Source organism: Harpia harpyja, chromosome 3, assembly GCF_026419915.1.
Source record: "Harpia harpyja isolate bHarHar1 chromosome 3, bHarHar1 primary haplotype, whole genome shotgun sequence".
Taxonomy (NCBI): domain Eukaryota; kingdom Metazoa; phylum Chordata; class Aves; order Accipitriformes; family Accipitridae; genus Harpia; species Harpia harpyja.
Genome location: NC_068942.1, coordinates 80,568,152 through 80,583,359, shown reverse-complemented (window position 1 = coordinate 80,583,359; position 15,208 = coordinate 80,568,152). Strand labels below are relative to the sequence as shown.

Sequence of the window (15,208 nt, the reverse complement as noted above, 5' to 3'; positions counted from 1 at the left end):
GTGTTTTAACCATCATCCCAATGCATCATCATTACTTTTCTTCATTTTAATATTAGCAGTTATTGACAGGAATAGTTAAGGTCTTCCCTCCTAGATCCAACAGAGGAAGTGTATGTCCCACTTTCACAAGGAAATCTTTACCATTACTTTTCGGTGTCCTTTTACAAGATGCTAAAGTGCTCGTTTCTCACAAGCTGTACTCTACTACTCTTTCTGAAGAGCTGTACCTGGTTTATTTTGAATTCCATTCACTCCAGCTGGATCCACAGTTCAGCTGGAACTTACTGGGTTGTTGATCTAACAGTGTAAGAGCTGGAAGGGCAGTCTAAGAGGCTATTGCTTTTCCCAGCCTGCTGTTTAAGGGCAGGCCAACATATAGGAAAGACTATATAGTGGTGGGGATAACAGGGAGTGGAGACCCCTCAAATCATGAAAAATGCGTAGCTTGGGACATGACGGGAGGTGACCCATTGAGATCCCACCAGCAGTTTTATTCTATTAGTTACCTCTAGCTCAGCACTGGCCCCAATACACAGGTCCTGCACAGCACCTCGGGTATGTTCCTCAGGTACTCCACCACACCGCAGTAGGTAGCTTCTTGCTTTGTCTGCTTCCAGGCTGCAGGTTAGAGGACAGCATTCACAGGATTTCTCTCTGGGGTCAACAGTTTGAACTCCTATACAATTGTTTTAATTAATATCAGCTACTATTTCATAGCTGCTATTTCTGGCTGGAGCATGACTCTTCTCACCTTCGGAGAGACAGCAAGTTCTGCTGCGGTTCTCTCAAACCACCTCCCATGTTGAGCTCTGACTACAGACAGCTCTTTCTTCCACTCTCACACTGGGTTTGTGTTTAGGTATCCTGTTCTCAGCGCTTTTTTTCCTCCTCTCATGCTCTTTATTCACAGGCTTCTGCGTGGTTTATTAGCCCTTAAATCTCACACCGTATCGTTCAGCATGCCTCAATGGGCAGACACTGTGTGTTCTGGGGCACGGCAGGAGTCTGCACCCACACTGGCAGGGCTCCTTCCAGCAGCTGTGCAAGGACAAATCCAGCAAAGTGCATCCAAACGGCCTCCTCCGTGACACCCTCACTGACTGCACCCGGCAGCCCGTGGCCTGCGCCGGCTGCAGAGCCGGGGGAGTCGTGGGCAGCGGGACAGCCGTGGGCAGCGGGCACCGCCGGACGGCACCGGGCCCGCCTCTTAACCCCCGGCCCGGCGGCGCTGAAGGGAGGCCACTGCAGCGGAGCCCGCCATGGCCCCTGCGCTGAGGGGAGGGTGACGCCCCACACTTTGGACCCTCCTCGCTTCCCGTCCGCCTGAGGGGAGCGACCGGCGGAGAGCCGCAGCCTCTCCCGGAGGAGGCGGTGGCGGGACGCGAACACTGAGGCAGGCGAGCTGCTTCCTCCTCCTCCTCCTCCTCCTAAGATGGCGGCAGACTCCGCGGAGCAGTTCTGCGTGGCCGAGGAGCGGAGCGGCCACTGCGCCGTGGTGGACGGGAACTTTCTCTATGTGTGGGGGGGATACGTGGTAAGGCGGGAGGAGGCGGCCGGAGGGCGCTGGGGGAGAGGACGAGGGAGGGAGGGAAGCCGAGGGGGGGCGCGCCGCCGCAAGGTGGGGGAGCCGGGCTGAGGAGCCCCGGTGGCGGGAGGAGGAGGAAGGGGAAGGGAAGCGGAGCGGAGGGGACTGCCCCGCCGCCCTGCCTTGCCCCAGCGTCGCCCCAACCGCCCCCTCGGCCGGTGCAGCCCCTCGGCGGGCCGGGAGCGGAGCGCTGTTTACCTCAGCGCGGACGCTGATTGGCTGTCGGGGCAGCGCGCCCCGCAGGGGCGGGCGTTTTAAATGGCGGCGGCGGCTGCTCTGAGGAGAAGGGTGTGGGCGGGAAGGGGTTTCCTCCGTGTGCTTCTCCACTCGTCCGTTTGTCCCCTTCTCTAAGCATAGGTGCCCCTGACCGGCGCCCGTGGCTTTCTGCTGCTCCGTTTTCAGCTGCCTCCATCACGGAGCACGTGTTGGGGAAGGGCTGGTGGAGCCGGTTTGTTTCCACTGTCCTGCAAACTTGTGGTTGCTCTGGCAGCGCTTCTCTCGTCTCCCTTCCCTCAGTGGGGTGACGGCTATAATTTGTAGCTGTGTTTTTCCAGTGTGTAATTCGTGTTCTTGTTCCCGAGTCCCTGCATTTTTTACTTCTTAGTAGTTGTATGTTACGTACCGTGCGTTTTCCTCCCTCAGAAGGCAATTCTGTCACTTCAAAAACAAGCCGGTGGCAGGCTAAAAGCACATGTACTTTTTTTCCATCAGAAGATCGGTACCAGTTCTGGCATAAGTAAATCCTTGTGACTCTCAGCTCTGGATGAATTCAGTCCAAAAAAGAACTATGAATGATACCATGTTAAATACAGACAGTTCTTTTTATCCACAGTGTCTGTGCACATTGGCCCTAACGTGTGAAAGTAGCTGTGCTTGGTGTTATTCCTGGTCTTGCTCGGGTCAAAAACATGTTCCTGTTAACATTTTCAGTATTCTATCTATATTTTTCCTAGGCTAAGGTAAACTTTCAAATGTGCAAAGCTTGTCCTTCTGTATTCAAGCAAAGAATTCTAGTTGGGGACTCTTGAATTTAAATTTAAAAATAGATTGTAAGTTATGAGAGGGAAGGACGTTTCTAGGGCTTTCAGGTACTAGGAACTAGTTGTCTCTTGTCTTTTCCTGAAGCATGTTATAGTTTAGTTTCTGGAAATCAGAATGTTGGTTTGGTTTTTGTTTTGGGTTTTTTTGTTTGTTTGTTTTATGTTTGGTTTTTTTTTTAACTAAAACCGTTGGACTTAAAGATAGGATAAAGCTGCACAACTTGTGGAATTCGAAGGGTTGCTCTGCTCCTGAGCTCGATTCATTTGACCTGGAAAGGGTTGTGCTGCTGGTGACTACTGAAATACTGAAAATACAAACAGATACCATGTACTGAAATACAAACCCTCAGCTGTGGTAGGAAACAAGGTAGCAGGGTTCCACTGTCTGGGTTACCCTGGCATGTCTTCTCTAGCCTATTGCATGGCCAGGCTTGCCCAATACCAAACTGTAACGAAATGGAGGAACTCTCAGGAGCCTGTAAGCTGTCCCCACAGCTTTTCTTCCCTTTAGGTGTCTTTGGTAAGCAGTGTTTCTTGTGACTGCAAGTCACGTGAGGATTTGAATGCATATTTTGTAGTGTCAAGGAGTTAGCCACCTTTAGAATAAGCGTGTATTTAAATAATGTGAGTCATCTGTGATGTACAGGAAGACTTAGTCTCCTTTTCTGGCCTTAAACTCCATAATACTCTGTATAACTATGCAACAGCTAAATCACTGGAAATACTCAGTAGTTCCCTATGCTTTGGCCTTTAGAAACTAAGGTTGGACTGGCTAGTGCAGTGTTTTCAGAGGTTTTCTAATAAAGGATCCTGGGTTCACGGCACAGTCAAAACAGCCAATGTGTGTTAAGTTTAGCAGATAAACGTTGCAAAAACTTTTAGTAGTTTTACATATTTATTTGTGGAGAGTATTATGAAAATCATTGTTACTCTCTAAGCAGCAGTTTACACAGGTAAGTCATTTTACATTTTACATGTTGATGGTGGACTATTGCCCAGCTAACTTATTTTTGGCATCAGTGTATTTGCTCAGAGCTGGTTCTGTAGCAAATGCTCGGCCTCTGACCACTGACGTATCTAGATTAAATTGGGTAGACTTCTGCACTTTGTGAAAGCTGCAAGCTGCTTGTAACAGCAGAACTACCTTATGAAAGGTACCTGGCAGGATAAACTTTACCAAACATAGTGCGTATGTGCCTGGCTGGCACCTTTAAAATTGAGAAGTTAATAATAAAGTATCATTTAAAGGCAAGTAATCAATATCCGTAACTAAATCGTTAATAATTAAATTTCAGTTTTGTATTTAACTTTTTTCCTCATATTCTTTCAATTTTGAGCTATTTTTTTTATTTTACTGACCCTGGTTGCTTGTTCCCTCGCAGTCTTTCATTTCTTTCCAATGCTAAGACAATAATTAATGGTGTAATTGCTACTCAGCCTGAGTGCTGCAGTTGCATTCTTTTGGGCTTCCTTCTCCTGGTTGTTATTCTTCCTCATCATTATTTCCCAAATTATTTTTTTTTCCTTACATGGCCTCTGTTTGGGAGTCTTCATAGATCTGTTTTCCACAGAGGAATTAATTTTTCCTCTTCATGTTATGGCATAGGTTAAGCTCTTTTATATTTGGCATTTTGTTCTTTCAGGTTCCTTCCCTGAGTCGCTGCAAGTAACTGTTCTTTTGGTGCTTTTCAGTTACACTTTCCTCTATATTTTTCCATTATGCCAAGGATTGCCTCCTAATTAAAAGTCTCTCCCAAAACAAAAGATAATGAGTTTTAATTCAGGAGCTTCAAATTCTGGTTTATGTTGTTACACATCTTTCTTGCCAAAACATTAAGTTGGTTAATCTGTGCATTTAATGAGTGGGCCTGAGGAATTAAGTTCCTTATTTTTAAAATCAGTACTTTTTTCTAACTTTCTGTTTAGTTGTTGGGTTCTTTACCCATCTACCCAGTGTGGCAAAGTCTCTGTTTCTGGAAAAAGGGGTTGTGGAATGAGGAAAAAAAATCCTTCAAGTGAAGGAGAACTCTTTTTTCCTTGAAGATGCAAAAAGCCCCAAAGAACAGCATTAATACTTTGAAGCTCATCTTTGATGCTTTGTATTTAGCGATATGAAGGCTAACAGTACAGCAAATTTGCTCAGAGTGATCACATCAGTGACTGAAAAAATAATTCCTTTAGTAACAGCATTTTAATAGAGGAGGGAAGCATCTTTGACAGTCTCTCTTAAGATGTTTGTTTTTTTTTAAATCCATGGTCATGTTATGGTACTTTTGTGCTACTTGTTAGTAGCAGTTGTGTATGTTTCCTAATGAATTAATTGTTTGCCTGTGGTATTTTCTTATTTTTACAAAGTGGCTATTGTATTATATTCATATTGCTTTTTGAATATTGAAACACTTCTCTCCCTACCTCTGATACACCAAACTTACTTTTTTATAATCTCCACACCTTAAAATGAGTCATTAAAGATGCTATTAGCAATCAACACAGCTCAATGACATCAGGAAATGCCTAGCACAGTATTTTCAATACCTTCAAAAAATGAAAAATATCTTCTTTGAACTCCTAGTATAAAATGTAAAATATTAACATTATTGAGCTGCCTGTTTAAAACTGTAATGATCAGAGCAATAATGTTGGGGTATGACTTATGCTCTGGTAGATTATCTCCTTAAGATTATTCCGTGTTGCTAAGTAACACAATTTGGTATTTCATTTTAAAACGTATGGTGTATAATGCATAATTGAGTTAACATTTGCAAATTTTCTTCGGTTTTAGTCAATTGAAGAAAATGAAGTTTATCTGCCTAATGATGAGCTCTGGATCTATGAAATGGATAGCGGGTTATGGTAAGTTGCATAATTTATATTAATTAATATATAAAGTTGATCTTTGCATAGATTGCCATTAGCTGTGGTGAAAAGACTTCAGTTACATGAGTTCCTGGTCATGTTCCCTGGAGTTTAAATAGCAGATGTTTAATGTAAAGACTGAAGAACAGACATAGGCACTTGCAAATCAACTCTAGTAAACACATTAATTCCTTAAGTATGGTTGTTTTTTTCGAAAGAGTGTTCGAAATGGTCAGCTTAAGGCTCTGTTGTTAAAACAGGGGCATTTTGTTTGGGCATTTATTTCGGCCTAGTTCTCCATTCATTAACTTCTATGTTAAAAGGAATATTTAAACACTGGATATTTGGGTTCTTGATCTATTTACAATTATATATTTTTTTTGTTATTACTTAATTGTGTTCTGAGTGTATTTGCATAAATAACGTATAACTAACCAGATCTTGCACATCACTAGCAATTTAATCTTTACATTTTATATTCATTGTGTTTACATATTATATGTGGGGAGAGATAACAATACCCCTTTTTAAAGTTTTCCAGTGGTTTCTATTACAATAATTGCGTTCAGTCTGGTAAAGTAGTATCCATTTGGGCTTATATGTGTTCTCTGCCAGCTGTCTTTCTAGTCTCCCACCTGTTTATATATTTCTTGCATACCCATAGTCAAAGCAACAATTTGGAGGGAAAAGGGGAGGAGGGCTAGATCAGGAAGGTGTCTTACAGTATGTATGAAATTCCACATCTGTGTGGTCAACTCACTAACTTTGAAAACAACAGTTTGCATATGGTTAGCTGTGAAGTTCTAGCAAGTGTTTTTTCTTTTTTTTTTTTTCAAGATTGTACTCTCACTGAGACTGTGGTTTGCTGTCTGTTTCTTTTGGTGAAAGGGTTGGCTAAAGCAACCTCATATGCTCTCTTGATTTTTCACCCCAGACGTCCCTGTATCGGTTGTACTGGTATATCTGTTTATATGGTCACTCAGGAAATTGGATCAGGAAAGTGATCTGGGTTAAATATAACTTCCCTTTTTTCAGGGTTATTTTTAACCTGGATCCGTTCTTGATCTCATTCAGTTTACAGCACAAACAGTTGTACATATACAGCTAAGTGCACAGCATGACGCAGGAACAAGCAGGAATGAGAGAGCAAGAGCAGAGAAGGGGAAGGAGGGCTGGCCTGTGGCAGTGCTGGTGCCAGAACAAAGGTATTTGGAAGCAGTGCCCTGAGCAGCTGTTAGTGAGTGCCATTTTCAGTAGGGACAGGCTACGTATACATCATTCACATCTGGTGATTTGGTGCATAAAAAGCTTTTCCTTCTAATGGCTGCTTCCAGTTCTTTTAGGCTGGGGTAAGGTCAAGCATCGGAACTCAAAACTGTAAGAATCCTTCTGTATAGCTGCCAGTGATAGAAAATGAAGGCAACTTGTCTAGATGGGGATGTATCGAAGAAGGGGATGAATGGAATTGACTGGGCCAACAAGTGTGGTGATATTAGACCTAGCAGAGAGAAGAAAAAGTGGAATCAGGCTTTGAAGATGGGAGGCCATGACTGAGGAGGGAGACTGAGCTAAGGACGCAGTTGGAAGGCACAGAGTCGGATCAGGTGGATCACTGAGAAAAATGAACGGGAATGGCAGGGGAAGGAAGCTTCAGTCAGAAACTGTGGGGTGAAAGCAATTGAGATGTCAGCAGCAAAACCAGGGCAAGGAGTTGAGTGCCAGCACAGAAGGACTGGGATTTGGCTGCTAAATCTACAGACTGAAGGTGTGGCAACAAGGTGGAAATGCTAAACAAATCACATGTCCTCTATGCATGTAGATGTGAGAGGGCAGTGCAGGTCCCTGTCTTCTGTAGAAATCTGAGATCCTAGGAAAGCTGTTTTCAATGTGGAGTAATGATTCTAAGTGCAGTCTTGGCCTAATGCTCAGCCTCGTGAATTCGGCAGAAATTGAGTTTTGTCAGATAGTTGCATAGTGATTGAGATTGTGTGATGTTACAGTTTACATCACAGGAAGGTACTGGTTTGTAAGTGAGACTAGCAAGGAAAAGGCTAGAAACTGCTGCTGCTGCTGAAGAGCAGAGAACTCATTGCTAAAATTGGCATTATTGAAGATTTTTTTTTTTTTATTGTGCTAAATGCAGGGCAAAATGCAGTTTTAGGAATGGCATATTGGGTACCAAAATTAGTGAGTACTTCTGAGCTTTATTTCTACTTCTGCCTCAGTTTTCCATTTGTAAAATAACAGCAACACCATGTTCTCATTTCAGTAGTTTCTGGAGTTAATGTTAATAGTATTTCCAGGTTTTGAATAATTAATGTTTCAGCTCTACTAATGCTCTTTTAATATGGGCTTCACCTTCAGAAAAATTGGGATGCTTCATAAACGTGTGCATAATATTCACATGAAAGTCCTCTTACACCATGGGAGCCTGACTTCATGTGTCAGCTACAGTTTCTAGTGCTAGTTGTGGCCAAAACTGTATTTTACCTTTAAGTCTAAAACTTACTAATACATCTGGTTTGGGTTTGTTAATTTTAGCAGATTCATAAGCAGCATTGTAAGACTTAATGTATGTGCTAAATTGCAGGACAATGCACCTAATGGAAGGAGAGTTACCTACCTCCATGTCAGGAAGCTGTGGGGCAAGCATTAATGGGAAGCTGTACATTTTTGGTGGATTTGATGATAAAGGATACAGTAATCGGGTATTGTATTCTTTTCTTTCATAACATACTGTATTTGAATGAATAATAATGCTGACCTTACTGTTTTGTCTGGTGTACTTTGCATTTGAATTAAGGAGAAATTTAAGGAAAAGCTTTATTCTTGTAGAAAAAGTATACTTTTAAACTAGCAAAAAACTTTAGGTTTTTGTTTTAACATTCAACTTCCTATATTTTTCTGGGATTTTTCACTGAATCACAGCTTCAGAATAAGACCCATTACGTGAAACTTTCTGTATTTCTTTCTGAAAACTACTAGTGCTTTCCCAATTGCTTTTTTTTTGTTTTTAAATATGTTGGGAGTCATAATTGAAATTGATCTCAGAATATCACTTTTTGCTCTTGGATAGTGATTACCTTTCTTATATAATCAGGTAATAATTAAAGTTAAAATAGAGCTACCAGTTTTCCTTGTAACGGAAGACTGGAGTGGCAAAGTAGATGAAATAAGCTGCTTTATCATTTAGTGTAAATGAAGTCAGAGTTCAGTCCTGACTAGAAAAATAACCGAAATGGAGCCTGTAATCAGATCTCAGTGTAGTACTTGGTTCACAAGCCTTGTTGGTTTTTGTGCAGTTGCGTCGTCAGGTTAGGCAGAACTACTGACAGTTCTCCCAGTAGAATTGAACTGAGCTGTTTGTCTTGCAGAAGTTTTTTTGCAAGGCTTCAATTGACTCTGGAAGGAGCAGGATATTACTGTTCTGGTCTGGCTGACTGATGGCAAGGAAACTTGCTGTTAATAACTGTGTTCTTGTGGTGTATTGGACTCTTCCTATATATTTCTACATATTGTAAACTTCATTGTCAGTTCCTCTTTTTTTTTTTTCAGAGGAAGTTGTGTATTCTGGGGGTGGTGGATTGTTCTTTTTGTTGGTGATTTGTGCTGGATTCTTTGACATCATTTATACTGAAAATATTGTAATTTTTTTCTTTTAAGCTGTATTATGTTAATTTGCGAACAAAAAATGGAACCTATAGGTGGAAAAAAATTACAAATTTTAAAGGTCAACCTCCTACACCACGTGACAAGCTTTCCTGCTGGGTGTATAAGGACAGGTAACACATTAAGAATATTTAATATGTGTTAATTGCAGAGAGGCAGTACTGTAAAGTGAAGAGCACACAGGTTTGGGATTCATGAAACTAATTCTTAGCTTGGCTTGCTATGGGATTTTGTGTAACTCTCCTAACAACTTTCTAGCAGAGTTTTCTCACATGTGAGCTGAATTAATGGTAAGTATAAACCCACTTTAGGAGAGGGTTGGGAAATTTAGTGAAAGTTCATGGAATGCTTTGAGACTTTACATAAAAATCATTATGCATCTATTACTTATGTTTTATTTTTAACACTTTGAAAAAATCAGTATAAAAATTACATCTTTCTTTTTTTTTTACATTATGTAAGCATTAAATTATTACCTGCAATAAAATATATGTAGTATATTTTCAAGCATTTTAACAGCATACAAATGCTGACAATTGCAAAGTCATTGCAGTGATTATTTTATAAGAACCAAGTCAGTCTAGATATTTGTGTTGTAAAAGTTACTGAGTGTATTTAGAAAAAATACTTGGCTAAAAATAAATACTTCAGATTTTGTGTTTATTATGGAAAGTGTCTGGATATTGTGGCATATGTGGTCACAAGAAAGTGACATGTCAGTGATTCGTTATAAAAGTTATTATAGACAAGTAAGGATATGATATACAGTGAACAGTATAAAATGTAAATGATTTATCTGTTTCTGGACTCTAAAGAGGTTTTGCATAAACTGTATAATGGCTCTCAGGACTATGTCTTGGTTTTGTAAATCTAACTTAACTGCAAGATATATGAAATTACATATATTTGAACAACTTCTCCTTAGCTGTTAAAACAAGATTATTCAAAACTAAATCTATTCAGAGTATCATGTAATCTGCATACTAAGAAAATTACTTATTTTAGGTGGCAGTGTAACCTTTTCATTTAACAGAAGTATTTGGGGACAAGCTATGCACCTTTTCAGAAGTATACATTAAAATTTCACAAGATGTGAATTTGCAGATCAGGATGTCTTGGTGTATTGCACAATGCTTTCAGTAACTCTGTTTCCCTAGGAATGTCAGTCTGGAATGACCTTCACCATCCCATCATTTCCTAAATTGCCTTCTCCCAAGATCACTAACAACTATACCAAATATCCTCAAATGTTGAAGTTAAACAAAACTTTAGGAACCAATTCTTATGGATGGCCATTTCATGGGTGGAATATTAGGCTGGGAGGTGTGTAACAATACTTGCAATGCAATATGTTCAGTAGTGCTTAGTTAGAAAAAAATTCTTTATAAGCTAGAGAAGATTTTGTGGGTCACAGGCAGTCTGTGGGCTGAACCTTGGGAGCGTTTGTTGTGAAAAGATGTATGCAGAAGGCTAACAAATATAGCAGCAGCATAGGAATTTCAATAGAAAAGGGTAGGAATTCTAGCAGAAGCATAGGCATTTCACTGTCTTGTGTGTTGTGTGTCATTTTAAGACTCATGTCTGAAAATGTGACTGTTAAATAAGCTTGTGGATGGAGGAATAGACAGTAGGGACTCTGAGGTATCTTGAACCTCCTTCCTTTCTTATGTGGATTTCTGTCAGGCTTGTTGAGGAGTGTAACTATTACCTTCATCTTGGTAAGGTTTGCTGTGTAATTAGGTGCAATATGAAATATTTTAAGTTGTTTATATTATTAATAGTATAGTATGTAAACCAAAATTTGAAATTCATTGTTACAGCTTATGCGTTTGAATGTTATTTACAAAACAGCTAACAACTTGTTTTTTGTTGTTGTTCTTTTAGGCTAATATATTTTGGCGGCTATGGCTGTAGGAAGCATAATGAACTGAGTGATTGTTTTGATGTCCATGATGCATTTTGGGTAAGAGATTTGTCACAAATTCAGAGTGATTTGTCCTTTCTGATTGTCAAAACGTGATCTTTTATACTATACTCAGTAAGTTTGAAAATCTGTCAGATTTTTCTTTTATTTGTGGCATCAGCAGAAATGCAAATTAGAATCTTCTGCTTAGATTTGAAATTGAAGGTACTGCATGTTGGGAGCAGTGGGTGTTCAGCGTATTCCAAGTACCCAGTGCTAGGCTTTGAGTGCAATGGAACAAAATGCTGTCAAAGCAGGAACAAAGGCAGTACTTTAAATCTGAAGACATATTTTAAATATGAAACTCCCAGAAAATTTTACAATTTATTTCCTTGAAGTAACAGTAGGGAATTTATAGCTTCACAAGTTTACCTGACAAGTGCTTTCAGTTAATTTCTTTAATTTGTTATCCAGAGTAAATGCCATTACTTTAAGATGCCTAGATTAGCTTGTTTCCTATAATGATTTCTTACAGTTAATAGAAAGAAGGAGACTGATTAGAGCATTTAGTGACAGGAATTAATTTAAGAAATAGGTATGCATTCAAGGAAATATAGATCCTTACATCAAATGTTAAACATTGACTTGAGCATTCCTTTGTACATTCTATTCATTTCTCGGTATGTTACCCTAAAACTTAGAAGGTAGAATTTGTCTACTGCAGTGACTGATGTTGAAGCCCAAAGCCTGTTTTCAAAAGTGTCATCAGCCCTAACATTCCTGAATGCTGTTGACCTTCAGCTAGATCAGAGCTGCTGCATCGTTATTAAAAATAGTAGCATATCTTTATTTTAATAAAATTCTGTATTTTAGTTTATTTTCTGTTTTTATAGATCACTTCTGGGTTTGTATCCTTTAATAAGCACAAAGATTTTAGAATAGTATAAACTTATTTTTAATTTTTTAACCTCTTTTTTTAGGAAGGACAGATATTCTGGGGATGGCATAATGATGTTCATGTTTTTGATACAACCACACAAACTTGGTCTCAACCAGCAATTAGAGTAAGTGTTTTTTAGTCTTGTCTTTTGTCACAAGTGTGATTTTACTGCATTTTGAATAGTTATTGTGCTCTTGAAATTGATGTTGGGAGAAGTAATTTGAATATGCTTAGTATTGCTTGGGCTTATAACATTGAACAGGAGGACACTCAATGCCTCTGAAGTGTGGAAAATTCAGAACTGATATTAATTTTTTTCCCACAGGATGTTATTAGGCTGGTGTTTTTTTCTATAATGCAGTTCTGATGCGAAAAATATCATAAGCTTCAGAGAGGTATTAGAAATCCGGATACATTAGAAGATGATACAGATATTCTGTATCTAGGGGATAGTTTTGAGATAAAGCTTTATATTCAAGCTTTAAGACAACTGTTGGGAATATGAAATTACTGTCAGCACTCTGTTACTGGAAAGACAAGGCACTGGAATACTCCGGAAAACTATTTGGTAGGAATACCAGAGTGGGGCTGAGGAATGGGGTGTGGAGGTGTTTCCATGGCTCCTCACAAAGCAAGCTAAGGTCCTGCAGAAATGGATTATGGTCATTATACTGACTTTGGGTATCCTTGGAGGCCCTGCCAGGGGTTTGGGTCTGGAAGAGTTTCATGGCTGGAGCAGAGCCATTAACCCAGGCCAGCTCTGTATTTATCTTGTCTCACACCTAGCGAAGGCTGTCTGGAACAAAGCGAAGGTCTTTGGGGGGTGGGTGGTAGAAACACATGAATGGTTTTAATGTTGCCAAACTGAGGTTAGCGAACCCCATTTATCTGAACTGTTTTGATATCAAGCCATTTGGTTGACTGTATCTGTGTATAATTAATCTGCAACATGGATAAACTATCACAGATAACTGAGAGTTGACCGTATGAGAGATTAAGGTCTGCCTAGAGATTTCTTCCTTCCACCCCTGCCCCTTTTCATAAAGCTGATAGGTCAGTGTGAAGGATAGTATATCGGGCTGAAAGAACAATCCAGTCTCTCTGGATTCCCTATTCGGCTTTCACAGACTTAAAGGAGGCAAGGGGAGAGAGAGTAAACTCGCTGTATTGCTAGTTTAGGCCTTCAGTTTTCCTTTGTGGAGTAAAGATACATGTTTAGTACGTGAGGGTTATATGCTCGTTATTTTGAGCATTGTGTATATGGAGTTGCTGTATTCCCTTTTAGAGTTAGTGTTGAAAAATATTTTGAATAAATATCTCCCAGTCATACTATATCATTAGAATGAACAGATCAGGTATTCTTCAGCAAATACATTATTTTAATAGTCTCCCAAAGGAGCATGTATACTCGCTTACCCAGTAAAACAGTAATGCACACATTTCTATTTATTGATATTAATATGGTAGTATACTATAAAGGTTCATAAATCCTGGTGAGTTTACATAAGAACTCAGTAGAAGTAGTATATTGTCATGAGTGTCTGACGCTATTTTATGCTCTTTATAGGATGTTCTGAAATTCCTATAAAACTAAATGCAAAAAATGAAATTACCATTAAAAAGTACAAGCCAATTTTGCTATCTTTATTTCTGATTTACACAGGGAAGACTTTTTGGAATGTTGCTGTTGGATGTAACATCAAATTTTAAGATCTGATTTCCTGACATTTTAGTACCAGTTCCTGATGGTTTGCACTTCAGAAAAATAAAGCTACACAGGAGATATCAACAATAACTGATGTGTTACTGTAATTTGGAGCTTAGGAATTAAAGATAAATCAATGGAATGTCACTTAAGTAAAGCAGTGATAAATCAGATCAAGAGGGCATTTATTAAACATTAGCAACTGACGGAACTTGGTTAAAGCCGTCCTTGGCAATTACGTGTATCTTCTAATGTCTGTGGAGTCTTGGATGTGACTACAAGTTATTTCCTTTTAAAGTTGCAGTTCTGTCAGCATATTGATGCATATTGGCCTTATCTTCGCAGTCTCTGTGTTACTGACTTGCCACTGTCCTTGGCTGGCACTTTGATGATGTTCTGAAGGATCTTATTTTGATTCTTTCAGGGTGGAGATCCACCTCAGCCTCGAGCAGCTCATACATGTGCTGTGCTGGGAAATAAAGGTTACATCTTTGGAGGACGAGTGCTGGTTAGTGTTTAATTAAAACATGTTATTAGTAGTAATATTATTTTCTTGACAGTTGTTTTTTTTTTATAGCAAGCTACTTTGTAGTAGAAAAAAATCCAAAATGTCTTTGGGCTAACCTGTATGTTAGGGGTGTTGAATCCAGGATGCTTCTTTTCATCCCCCTCTACCTTACAAAAAGAAGAGTCTGCCTTTCTGTCTGTGGTATTAATGATGAAGCATACATTGTCCCAGAAAGGGAAAAAACAGATGACTATGGTAAATGCAAATGTTTGTAAATCAACAAAAATGGTTAACATGGGTGTAACCTCTGCAGGAGATGGTTCTTTGGGAGTGGAGCAAAAGCAAGCCTGCTGATAGACCAGGTTTAAATAAATGATGAGATGCTAGCATTGTGTGCTTGCTACAGCTTAGCAGATTTATACATCAAACCTGCTGGCTTTTTTTTTCCCCATTTCATGTAATGGAATGCTAGCAAGTAGTAAATATAATGGGGAATTTAGCTTGTGCTCCCCCCCACTAAAGAAAGAGGAAATGTGTAAGAACAGTCAATTACTCACATACACATCTCTCATACCCTGATGTTTACTTTCGGGGAAAGTGAAGTTCAAAATAGCTGTTGGGATACAGTATTTTAAATTTACAATTGCAACATGTGGTACTGAAAGGTAGGAAATAACAGATTTCAGTTGGCTTTATAATTTAAACTTTTGTCATTTTTTGCACATAAGTGACTGAAATACAGATGTCTGGAAGAGCAGCATGTGATTATAATGTCTGGATACAAAGCTATTAGTCTCTGTACATTCAAGCTGGTACAGGATGCTGCAGCATGTTATCTGATAGCACAGGCTATTGCAAGCACGGGTCATTCCAGTCCTGTTAAGCCTCTCCTCTGCTCTCTGAATGTCAATTTTGCAGACTCAGTCTTTACCTTTAGCATGCTCTGTGCCTTTGATACAGAGTATGTGCAGCATACCATGAAGATTGCTGTTAACAGCTTTA

General features: G+C 39.6%; 1 protein-coding gene across 1 annotated transcript in view; it reads left to right on the top strand.

The window, feature by feature from the left end:
* Positions 1-1,218: 1,218 nt before the first annotated feature.
* KLHDC1 (kelch domain containing 1) overlaps positions 1,219-15,208 on the top strand; it is a 30,937-nt gene continuing 16,947 nt past the window's right edge. Inside the window, exons 1-7 of the mRNA XM_052783684.1 lie at positions 1,219-1,534; positions 5,408-5,478; positions 8,072-8,189; positions 9,145-9,263; positions 11,035-11,113; positions 12,034-12,117; positions 14,123-14,206. Coding sequence (XP_052639644.1) covers positions 1,433-1,534; positions 5,408-5,478; positions 8,072-8,189; positions 9,145-9,263; positions 11,035-11,113; positions 12,034-12,117; positions 14,123-14,206 — 657 coding nt within the window. The 5' untranslated portion in view covers positions 1,219-1,432. The remainder of the gene's footprint in view (positions 1,535-5,407; positions 5,479-8,071; positions 8,190-9,144; positions 9,264-11,034; positions 11,114-12,033; positions 12,118-14,122; positions 14,207-15,208) is intronic.